General features: G+C 40.5%; 1 protein-coding gene and 1 long non-coding RNA gene across 5 annotated transcripts in view; one reads left to right on the plus strand and one right to left on the minus strand.

The window, feature by feature from the left end:
- cacnb2a (calcium channel, voltage-dependent, beta 2a) overlaps positions 1 to 12202 on the minus strand; it is a 94458-nt gene extending 82256 nt beyond the window's left edge. The window contains exons 1-2 of one of the 2 annotated variants that reach the window (XM_034706206.1): positions 11747 to 12202; positions 6178 to 6270 (exon numbers count right to left, since the gene is read on the minus strand). In XM_034706206.1, the coding sequence (XP_034562097.1) occupies positions 6178 to 6270; positions 11747 to 11830 (177 nt within the window). In that variant the 5' untranslated portion in view covers positions 11831 to 12202. The remainder of the gene's footprint in view (positions 1 to 6177; positions 6271 to 11746) is intronic. The other variant, XM_034706207.1, reaches the window with a different exon arrangement.
- Positions 1 to 12410, plus strand: part of LOC117828853 — a 40010-nt gene that overhangs the window by 2489 nt on the left and 25111 nt on the right. For 2 of the 3 annotated variants that reach the window (XR_004634507.1, XR_004634509.1), the window contains exons 1-2: positions 11557 to 11668; positions 11949 to 12066. This is a non-coding gene — a long non-coding RNA (uncharacterized LOC117828853). Of the gene's footprint in view, positions 1 to 11556; positions 11669 to 11948; positions 12067 to 12410 lie in introns of those variants that run through there. The other variant, XR_004634508.1, reaches the window with a different exon arrangement.

Genomic DNA, 12410 nt, shown 5'->3' on the forward strand with positions numbered 1-12410 from the left:
TATCAGAAATCAGGTTACATGCCTGCTTTCTTCAATTCTTCCAGTAGATGGCAATGTGGGGCTTTTATGATGGCTGATAAAGCAGCTGTTTGAATGTTTCCATATTTACATTATTTAAGCTCATGCATCATTGCTGCAGTTCTATGCCAAAAAGCACATATGTCTCCAGAAATATCCACCGCTGGAAAACTATGACATGTGGACCTCAAAGTTCAGACAAAGGTCTGCAAGGTTAACGTTACGCTCCAGCTTTCCAAGATTTCCAGTGGCAGCTTCTCCACACCAATACAGTATGGCACTTGTTACATAAAAAAGTCATGTGTGCCAGATCTGATAAGTATCTCTGCGTCACCCCTGCTCTCCATTTAGATGAGGAAAAATAATCTAGAGGATGATGAAAGGGAGAAATGCCAGCAATCAGGGGGAGAGTGAGAAGGGGTTTCCTGGCCTCGCCACGCCCTCCCAGACAGCCTTTCATCACCAAATCCATTTCTCCAGCCTGAATGTACAGACGGAGAGGGCCCAAATGCAACAATGTGTCGTGGAGAAGCTGCTGACATCACGACATGCTGTTATATAGAGAAGGCGGTGAATGAGACAGAGGGAGGTGGGCGATACAGAGCCTGGTGCAACCATTTACATAAACATAACAAGTGTGGGAAGTGGTAGGAGGTCAATTATGATATAACACTCTGAGATACAGTATGCAAATAACAGTTGGAAATACTGTACATCAGATCCTCAATGCTATTGCGTATTGTTGGTGATGCAGCAAACGTCTCGGTCAAGCTCTTCTCCCACGAGCCCTGTACGTTTTGCTATGTGGTACTCTAAATTCTGTCATGTTATTCTAATGTTCTTGATTTTTGTTTTTCCCTTTGCCTCCATCAAATCTGATTTAACTGAGGCATCTATTAAAAATATTTACTAGAGCCAGAGGGACAGTTTAAATCCTGTTCTGGAGCTTCTTCTTTTCTGTTAAACACACAAAAGTGATCAGATATTTATCACTAGAAATCCTTCTTTTTGGGACAGCCTGACAGGAATAATTAGGCTTTAAAGTCAGAGTCTCTTTATAAATTTCACTTCTTTTGTAGACGTGCTTTTGAGCCATTGTTCCCCGTGTGTTGTACGCTCTGAGATTTGTCTCCGAGCGGCACTTTGTTAACTGTTTTTAGAGATGAGCTATATAAAGAAAGTTTATTATTATTCAGGGTCACTGGGTGCTGGCTCATTTCCCAGAATGCATTGGGCACAAGACAAACCTTCTGAACATATAACATGTCTACTCATGGAAAATCACTCACTTTTACACCTATGGGCACTTCTGAGTTTCCAACATGACTAGAAAATACAGTTGTCAAGGCTCTGTGTTGTTTTTTCCCTGAAGATAATAATCAATTATTTGAGTAAGAGTTCAAGTCTTTGCTTTCTTGTTGGACTTAAATGTGAACATCAAAAACCACTCCTGTGTCAGTGAGATGTGTATAAGGCCACAAACTGCTGCTGGTTATCTTAGCCTAGCAGAATCATTTAAAACAGGTGGACAGCTAGGTATTATTAGGGCTTTTTAGTGAGCTGAGTTACATTTAGGACCAGTGAAAAAATGGTGATTAACCACTTTCCCACTGACTATATATTGGAGTATATCTTGGACTGGTACAATAACATCATCGAGTCTCTGCTGTAGGATGTTTAACAAACTATATATGATCATTTCCAGAGTGAAAACAGTGATTGATGATGATTTTAGTGGTATTGCAGACTGTAAACTTTGCAAATCTGGTCTCAAAATGAACAAATACTGAATCTGTATAGGAGTGGAGAGGGGTGATAGTGACGGAGGGCAGAGTGAAACCAAACAGTGTGGGGTCTGACCTATTGGTTGGACCAGAGCTCTCTGTTGAAGACTTTTAGAGAGGTCAAAGGGTGGTTACATTACCTGCTTTCCGCTGCCAGAGACACCTTTAAGCTTTGGGACTTTATGACTTAATTTGGGGATGAAGGTGCTCACTTCCTGCCTCTCAATTGGTTTAGAAAACTGGTGTATTTACCACAAAAAGAAACATATATGGAAAAATACGATTGGTTATCGCACCTGGCTCAACTTTACAGGTACTCTCCCTTGCACCATCTTCGAGCCAGTGGCATCGCTCTCATTCTTCCCTCCCACAAAGCACCTATCTTGACTGAGGCCTTGCATTGAGTTGAGTGGTTTCTGCAGGTTATCAAACGGGCATCCCCCTTCCTCAATGTTTTGTCAAATTAAGCCCATGACATCTCCAAGGAGCTTGACAGTAGAGCCAGCGTCCTGGAACTACTCCCACTGTCCACCACTCAACTCAATGTGGTTCGGTTGGTCTATTGCTTGGTTTTGTCCCTTTTTAGCCAAATCCACCATATTGTCCAATGAAGGGAGGTGCTGCTGAGCTGAAGGAATATAAAGGAATCATAGTCTGGAAAGGACATGGTTTGGGGAAGCTTTTAAGACACATGGTAATGAGGGTAGAAGCCTCCAGACTATGATTATTCATGCTCCATGAAATGACTGATCTCACCCCCAACAAACAACCATTTCAAAAGCTGTTTTCCTCCCCTTTGGAGGAAAGACCTCACCAAGCTTGCACTTTTACTTTTCACACATGTGCACCATGATCTTGTATTTAGCGAACTAAAGACCTACGAATTAGTGTTCTAGTATTCAAGACAGGTCTTGGTCTCAAGACCGGTCCCGAGACCACTTATTTAAGGTCTCGGCCTCATCTCGGAATTGACAGCATTTTTACTCTGTCTTGTCTCGGTTTCGGTCTCGGACTGGGCGAACACCGTATTTTATATCAAGACCGGTTGAGACCACCACTGATGCACTGTGTCAACACCTAAGACCCATCAGATAAAAACACTACAAATATGATCTAAAGAAAGTTAAAAAATGCACACAACTAAGGAGAAAAGAAAGGCTCGTCAAAACAATCCTGCAACAGAAAACACTTTAAACTCGAATCAAAAGAGAAAGTTTAACAAAAACGAAATTTAAGGAGTCAAAAGGATCTCACTGCGCGTCAAAAGAAAGGCAACAAAGACAAAACCAAACCTTGTTTGTTGCTGTCAATAGTATTTAAAGCAAACTTAAATAATATACACAGAAGTCTTTTATTTTGTTAACTCTCATGGTGATCTTTCATTGATATATATGGTCTTGGTCTTGTCTCTGTCTTGCCCTGCCTTGGTCTTGACTCGGTCTTGATCCCTAAATGTCTTGGTCTTGTCTCGGTCTCGGTGCACTCTGGTCTCGGACATGTCTTGGTCTCGGTTGATGTGGTCTTGACTACAACACTACAGTTAATCACAAGTGAATCACAAGACAGTAGGTTTCTTTTTTTGGATTTCATACCGCTGAAGTGAGTCAGACTGAGGCCTCTGTGTGATTTACTTCAAACTGTTGACCTGAGAGGAGAAACAGCTGAACAGGTGGTTCACCAGTGGAGGTAACCCCTAACCATGTAATCCAGAAATGATGACGTCAACGCTGAACGGACAACAGAGTCTTCATCAAAGTTGTTAAATGGTACAAATGGCTTCGCTGTAATAAATCAAGAAATGACGGGGAGGAAATTGATATCAGGCATTCATCATCTTCAGACAATGATAGACGATGACTACCATTGTGTTCCAAGATCATCTTGTGAGAAACTGGTTGACACAAATGTCAAATTCGTAGGAGAACTCAAACAATGACAAATGGACCGTGCACAACAAATCACAAAATGTTTTCTAACAGTTAGACAATCTCTTTGCTTACACTGCTGAACTGGACCACCCCCGCATAAATAAAAATAAACAATCCACCTGATGTTGAAGTTTGCTGACGAATCTCTGACAGTCCTGCCCCTCTTCCTTCTCAATGGAGACTTGAGCTCCGGTTCAGCACTGACCTACTACTCCCACGGCTGAGCGTTCTGGGCTGGCCCAGACCTCCACCCTTCCCAGCCTCCTCCATACTCCCCCGGGCATCAGACCACGACCACAGGGAGCGTCTCTCATCCTTTCTCTCTCAACCTACTCACTGTCTGCCCTCTGCCCTGGAGCTGTAGCAGCATGAGTAACTCTGTCTTAAAGGAGCTGTTTATATACGGTGACTGGAAATTCAATTTTTATGAAGCTCGAAGCCGTGGCGGATCGATCACAGGGACCCTTATGAGCCTTAGCTGTTCATAAGACGCCTACGGCCAGGACTGTGAGGCATAACAGGTCAGACAGAAGGGACAGCTAAACAAAATACACAATTTTAAAAATCTCACATCCAGTCATGCAAACATTCTTCAGTAAACAGCAACTTTGATTGCCCACTGTGAGAGAAATGATAAAACACAGAGGAAGGAGAACAAGATGAAAGCAGTACGTCAGATTGATGAATAGGCAGTGAGATAACCACAAAGTTGCATACTTTGCCTGGTTGGTGTTAGTTTAGCGATTTTAAATACTACGTCCTCATTCTTCGGTGAAAAGTGAAAATAATCACAGACAGTATGATTGAGCATGAGGCGAAGAAAATAAGGTCAGATAGAGACTGCTGTTACGATTAAAACAAATGAAACACAGTATTTACATTATTATCCAAACAAAGGAGAAGTTACTGGAAGGTCTGCTATTTCTGTGGCCCTCATGCGGCAAATATCTAAAAGAGGATATTCCTGCTAAGCATGCAAAGACCTCACTGACCCTGAGACACATTACCCCTCCACACTCCCCACATTTTCAGTGGGATGCAGTGCTACATTGCAGATAGATGCTAACTCTCAGGCTGATTGAGTTTATTCGTAATGATTCAGACCGGAGGGGAACTCCTCACTATGGGACAGGACTGTGGGAATGGGCATGAGCTCCCAGGGGCGGCAGTAAAATCAGGCGATGTCTCACTAAAGCAGCTCTTGTTGAGCTGTTTCACTGGTGATAGCAGCTCATTCAGACTGCTCCGAGAGTGGCCTTGAGATGAAGCAGACAACAGACCAGGAGGGGCCGTCGTGCTCAGGTTTCCTCCAGCTTCCCGTCGCCATGCAGCTGCCTTGCCAAAGACAAGATGATGCGTACCTCCCTCCAAAAAAGGCAGAAACATTTAGGCAGGGGCGCGCATCCTTAACCCGACTCATCCTGTCCCTCGCAGGTCTGCTCAACAAAGTCCAGACACGCTGCGTTTGTACCTTGCAGGGTCTGCTTTATAACAGGGCAATGTGTCGCTGAGGACGCAGCTCAAAGAGACGCTTCCACTTAACATTCTCTACCCAGCGGTGTTTACAGAGAGCTTTCACTGCAATGCACATCTCACCTCTGATGGATGATGATGACTGAGGCCAGGCTCTTATGCCAGTTTGCTTTTACTGTCAGGAATTTAAACACATGCAAGTGTTTCATTCCTGAATGAAGCAACTGTAGTCAGGACTGTTTCATAGCTGTGACCGTCTTGTAAAGAGCCAAGTAACAATCTGATGCATCTTGTAAAAGACAAAACTATGTCCCAAGGCAGTTCAAACCTACTATCTCTGTACCAGAACATAATGTCCACAGACTTTGGCTCCAGAGAGGAGAGAGATGAAATGAGGAACTTACGGGATAGGGACGACATGAAACTGAAGTTCCTGGATAGACTCAAAAAGGGATTCGCTGTTAACTCCGAAGCAAGTGCTATTGGGACTATCACAGGGGGGTACTTAGAGGAAAGAATCAGAGAAAAGAGTGCTGTGCCTACAGAGTCTTATTTAGTGAACAACAACCCTTCACGAGGTGTGAAGTCTTCATTCTGCTGTTGGCAAATTTCTCCCCAGAAATACCACAGAGCTTGACGAGGGTTTAAAACAAGTCCTGCAATTCATTCTGCCTGATAATGATACCATTTTATAAGCTTTGTTTCTTTCTGTATTTGTCTGCCTGAATCGGCTGTTCTGTCGCATCATTCGAACCACGTATTCTTCATTTCTGTCACTCAATATAAAACCATTTTATGAAAACAGCTTTACAAACTAACCTGAATGTGATTGAGGTCATCGCATCAAATGACCAATCACAGCAGCTAACTGTGGCATTGAAAATTCAAAATATAAAATGTACATTCTCCAAAGTACTTCAAGGGGTACCTATCTGGTGTTGATTGCCAAAGTTTGTTGAAAGATCCAGTCTTACCTGGCGAACAAGGCTGTTGGTTGTGGTGTCAGATGAGGTGCTGCCATCTGAGCCCTTAAATCGACCTTTTCTTCTTGCTCCTTTGCCATGAGACTAAAGACAGTCAAAAAAAAAGGACAGGTTAAGGACGTTACAGGAGGGGTCTTGTCATTCCTTAAATATGCCAACATCTTTTTGTTGGCTGTTATGGTTCATACTGTCTAGAATCATCATAAAGACATCTTTTTTATAGCAATCCAATTGGCAAAATGGTTAATAGAAACTCATCTTGAGCTTCACTAGGCTAAGTTAAAACAATCAGGTGTTTAGGTTCCAAGCCAATGGCGTATGTCTGCACCATAGACTGTAAAAAAATTGACAGTGTTGCTCCGCCTTTCCCCGTTGTACGCTTTTGAAGCCAAAAAACCCTGTTCAAATGCGCAGGCATTTTGCAGCCTGAGTCTGCGCAGTAGTGAATTTCTGTGTTGCCACTGTACTAAGCTCCGCCCTACAGCTTACCGTCCCGAGGTCCCAAGGAGTTTCTCTCTACGGCAGCTGTCAATCAAAGTGAATCTGGAAGTAAACCCCGGTTTTTAACCTCTAATAACTAACGAAAAAGAAACTTTTCAGAAAAAAGAGGCCTTGAACACAAAACAGTCAAATAATATCTACATATCACCACAGCATGTGAGAAACATTCCTTCGACGTGTGTTTATCTTTTAAAGTTTGACTGCAGCCCCATTCAAATGAATGGGGGAGACAGAGTTTTTGACCTATACTGCAGCCAGCCACTAGGGGGAGCAGTTTTGTGGAAACCTCACTTCCGGCCGGGCGATCAGACGTCCATTTTTTTTACAGTCTATGGTCTGCACATGTTTCAGAGAGCCTCCTCAAGTTTTGTAATATCCAAGTTGATCGTTTAGTAACTTTTACTGATAAGTCAATCAGTTCAACAGACAATTGATCTTGTAGTCACCACATAACACCCATCCTTGCCTCTACATTGGCTTCCTGTTCATTTCTGAATTCATTTTAAACTTCTTCTGATTGTTTACAAATCCCTCCATGGTCTTGCCCCTTCATATATCTCAGAACAAAAGGCTTTTAAGAAACACCTTAAGACTTACTTTTATTCCTGTGCTTTTAATTGTGTTCATCCTGTTTGAATGTGTTTATATTTCAATCTTATATTGTTTTTCCATCACGTTTCCTCTGAACTGTATATTGTCTGTTTTTACACCGGCTCTGTAAAGCCTATGACTGTTCTTGTGAAGCACCCAAGCGGCAACCTCCGGTCTCAAACTATGAAGCCCATGCAGAAGTGTTATAAACTGCAATTAATTGAGAATCCACTGGAGGCTGGCTGCAGAAATACCGGAAACCACATACACACCAATTCAAAAAAGTTGCTCTTTACAGCACTAATAAAAATGTTTACAGCCTGGTTCAAAAAACGGCTTGGCTCTTCGTGGCTAATCTCTCTATCGGCACACACTGTACGGGGGTGAATTTTTTTCTAACACGACGGTTCAGAAGATATTAAGATTACAAGTTTTTGCCCAAATAAGGACATGACTGACTTGATTCCCGGACGGGAACACATAGCTGTTGGCCAGGAGGCTCAAACCCTGCCTCTTTACGTCACACTATGCCTGGTTGAGTTATGCATTTCCAATATGGCTGCCGCTGTCGATTGGCTTCAAAACAGCTCTCAGGGACAGATAGGTGACGTCACGGATACTACGTCCATTATTTATACAGCCTATGGAAGCACCTCGATGCAGACTTTGTTTTGCTTTTAAAGCTGTTGTGAGGAACTTTTGATTCATATCAATTTTGGCGCCCCATTGTGGACAAAGTGATACCTCTTATCTCTTGTTCTGTACATGCAAACGTAGTGTTTTCAACAAAAACCTCACCCTGCTGTCTTTTCACAGCCAGATTTATCACTCAATGTGATTATTTGCAATGAAAACAGCTGAAAAATTGTGTTTTTAAAGCCAAATGTCAATCATGTGGTCTGACACCTACCCCCTCTGAGTGGTTTAAGGCATTAAAAATTACAACAGAGAAGGTTTCAGTGTTGTTGTTTATGGTTTTGTTTGCTTTTAAAGTTCATAAAGAGGCATCAGTGTTGGTTTTAGTCTGTTTCTCAGCTGGTGAAAAACTCCTCATTGTGCCTTTAAGGTGCTTTAAAAACATAAATTAATTAAATAACTTAAACTAGTTTTGGACCGTTGACCTGACAAGAGCAAGACGTTCAAATTCATCCAGAGGGGTTTTTTAAGTTACCTGGCAAAAAAATCAACAGTGGGAGAAATTACAGAAAAACCCAACTTGTTGATTACTGTCCTTTAGTTCTTATCACTAAATCTGGTGTCAGGGAAGGTAAGACTTCACTCGTGCAATAATCAATGAATGGAGCGATTGATGTTTGTCTTCTTCTCTTTCCCTTTCAAAGAATTTCAGCCTCACATGAGCTTCACAACAGTCTAAAGATGTGAAATTACTAAGAGCAGGAGCTGTTTCTATGTGGGCACGAGGAGTTGTTTTAACAAAGACTTGACCTAAAAAGTGAACCTACCCTTTTACTGTTAAACTCAGTAAGAGCTTCGCCATTTGTTCAATTAGTCGAGTGCAGCTTTCAATATTTTATCTAAAGTGAACTATTATGACAGGTGTCATAAAAACAATGTAATTACGTGGGTGGTCTCGAATATGCAAGCTGATATGATGAGAGGCTGGAAAAGTAATGCAATCAGCTCAAATGCTCATACAGCATGGGTTGCTAGTAGCAACCAAAAAACAGCAATTCATTTCAAATCTGCCTTTTATTCCAAGCCGTTCCCCTCAGGACATGTTAATCATGCATATAAAAAAGGGAGAAAAGGAGAGCTATTCTGTCTGTTTCTAAGAAGCAGTCATGGAGAATAGTTTGAGCTGTCCAGAGAGAGTCTGGAGAAACAAGACGGAGTTAAATAACCTGGAGAAGACAAACAGAAATACTAATGTATGTTGAGGAAATTCAGATCAGTGCGTAAGAAAGATAATGCAGAATCCAGCTTAGTAAAATTTAACCTGTGGCTTCCTGAATATCTTGTATTAGGAGATATCTTTGTGAACAAAACTAGAGGTGTAAACATTTTTGAAGTTTAATTTGAATCTATTTCAGGGGGATTTTAAAACAACATCTCATTTCTTGTTTACCTGACAGGTTAATGTGTTGATTAAAAAGGATTCACTTGCAACAACTTATCTCTCATCTAAATAAAACATACTTTAACCTATACACTACCAACAAGAGACAACATAATATTAATTTCAAGCAGCTACAGCTAAAAAGTTTGTACATGTCAGTGCATCAATATGAACAACATCAACAAGTAGATAATATGCTTGTTTTACTAAGCATATGTTGCTTATTAAGCAATGTTTGCTGAAAAGAATGAGGAAGTATTTAATTGCTGATATGATGGCAGAGAATAAAATGTGCCAGACTGGCCTGTGTACAGAAGCCCCAAGTAAACATGCAACCATCGCCTGCTTTATATTTACAAAGTTTCCCCTGATAACAAGCAATTTCCGGTTGTTTTCTCCAGACGGTGCCTTATTTTTCTAGTTTCAACAAGATAACAACACTTTTTCTGTTCATGACAATGAGTTTATTACAGTTGTTTACTTGAGATCTCAACTTGTTTCCCCCCCTAATATCTGAGGATAACAAAGCTTGTTTTTCAAGTGATAGCAGGATCCTATTATAAAAAGAAAAACAAGCTTTGTTGTCAGTTATATGGAGAGCTTGGTAAAGACGATCCTGAGAAAAAACATTGAATCATAATTGATAAAAAATGGTGTTTCAAATGTATGGATGCTTTTCCTGTTAGGACTTCTGCACTTGTAATGGTGTACCTTACATAATGTTATCACTTGGACACTCTGTATGGAGTCTACTTAATACCAGTGGGGGACAGTAACAAAGTAAATTTACTTGAGTACAGTACTTAAGTACAGTTTTTGAGTATCTGTACTTTACTTGAGTATTATTTCTGGGGGTACTTATTGCTTTTACTCCACTACATTCAGAAGCCAATTATTGTACTTTTTTGCTTGCTTTGAAGTCAGCTGAATAATTTTCTTTTCTGAAATCAGATCCCAAAGACCGTAAACTGTTTGTGTACTTGTGTTTGGTTTTTCTAAATGGTGTAGCCGTAGCTCAGTTGATGCGTAGATCAAATGCAGATCTACAAAACATCACCATCTATCTAAGCATGTCGAGTTCTGTAGCTAACACACTCGTTTTATTCCAGATAAACATTCTAAACATGCTCCGGCCAGAGCACTCAGGTCTGGCTGCACCCACACTGTGGAACAGCCTGCCTCTTGATATAAGGCATGCTCAGACACTTGATAATTTTAAATCTGTACTTAAAATGCACCTCTTTGCACTGGCTTTTAATACCTATTGAGCTAGACATCCTACATTTTATTTTGGTTTTTATTTATTGTGGCTTTTTCTTGTGTTATCTATTGTGTTCTTAATATCGGTTCTTTTTGAATTACTATTCGTTTTTATTGATTGTGTTTTTTAAGCTTGTATGGCACTTTGGCCAACTGTGGTTGTTTTTTTTTATGTGCTATATAAATAAAGTTGACTTGACTTGACATGTCTGTGCTTGAAGTAACTTAGTCGCTGCTTGTATACTTTTAAGATATGAAATATCTTAAAAATTCTCTTGATAAACATAACATAGCAGAATGTACACCCATGCGTTCTTGACTGCACTCATACTTTGTGAAAATACCTTTTGAGACATTTTAATAATTAGAATATTAATACTAATAATAAATTTTATTTTGGGCGCCTTTCAAATCACCCAAAGTCATCTTACAGATAATAAAAACATTAATCATTAAAACATCAGAAAAACAAACAAACAAAAAGAAAAAGTAATAAATAAAAGGTAAAAACTAGTGAAGTGCAGAGAGTCCAGTTGGAGGGAATAAGCCAGTTTGAAAAGGCGAGTTTTGAGTTGGGATTTGAATGATGTGATGGAGTCTGACTGTCTTATGTGTGGGGTGAGGGAATACTTAAGTATTTTTAAAACTAAGTACTTCAGTACTTTAACTCAAGTAATAATTTGACTGAACAACTTTCACTTGTAATGGAGTAATATTTGACCTGGAGGATATTCGCTTTGACTTAAATAATGAAGCTGTGTACTTTGTCCACCACTGCTTACTACACAAATGGACATAAATGTTTGAATGTCGAGGATATACGTGAAACCTTCAAAATGTTCTGTTATTAAAGTTGTTAAATAGTCTAATATTGGCAAACCTGAACAGACGTCTTCAACCATCGTCCGCCATTATTCAAAGATCAAAGAACAACTTCCGACTGAAAACCGACCGTTACAATTTAAAATCGCTCACTCACGATACTCTCGTGCGCTGACGTAACCACTTCACGTTAAACAGACGGCAGGAAGCACGCGGACAGGTTGATGGCAGGTGAAGTGACCTGTTTCCTTTACTTTCAACAACAACAAATGCAAAATTAAGGGTGATAATTGAGTTAAATGAACTTACTTGCAACATGGGGTGTTCCAACGAGTCCATGTGTTTGTCCTGGGGTGTTGCTGCTCTTGTTTTAGAAGTATCACTGACGACCATTACACCATTTGATAAAAGCAAATATTTGATAAAAGCTCTCGGCTTAAACAGATGCCCCAATTGTGTCCGAGATTAAAGCTCAAAGGCATTTTTCTTTTCTTTTTTTTTTTCTACCCAGCCACTGGTAAAAGAAGAAACGAGAAGAAGAAGGAGAAGGAGAAGAAACTGCTGCTGCTAAAGCTGGCACCGCCAATCTCCAAGTTTGAGAGTTAAAAGGAGGAGCTTGAGCGGAAGAGGTTTGTGGAGCAGTTTTCCTCTAGTTCAGATGATGATAATGTTGATTTGAATTCTCGGATATTATAGCCTTCAGCATCACAGTGCCCTCCTACTACCTACACTGGCAGAGAGAGCTCTCCCGTCTCTATGCATGCACCCTCATCCAACGCCAACACCTCTCTGCCTTCCCACAGTACATAAGGATGAATAACAGCTCCTGAGCTGAAGCTCTGAGAATAACATGTATAGGTTTGAAGCCTAGAAAAAAGTGCTTAAATCATTCCTGATTACAAATCCTGAAGTGGTGAAATGTTATGTAATTGCTTAGCTTTGATAAATACACATTATGCAGGCCAATAAATGA

Source organism: Notolabrus celidotus, chromosome 17 (genome assembly GCF_009762535.1).
Source record: "Notolabrus celidotus isolate fNotCel1 chromosome 17, fNotCel1.pri, whole genome shotgun sequence".
Taxonomy (NCBI): Eukaryota; Metazoa; Chordata; class Actinopteri; order Labriformes; family Labridae; genus Notolabrus; species Notolabrus celidotus.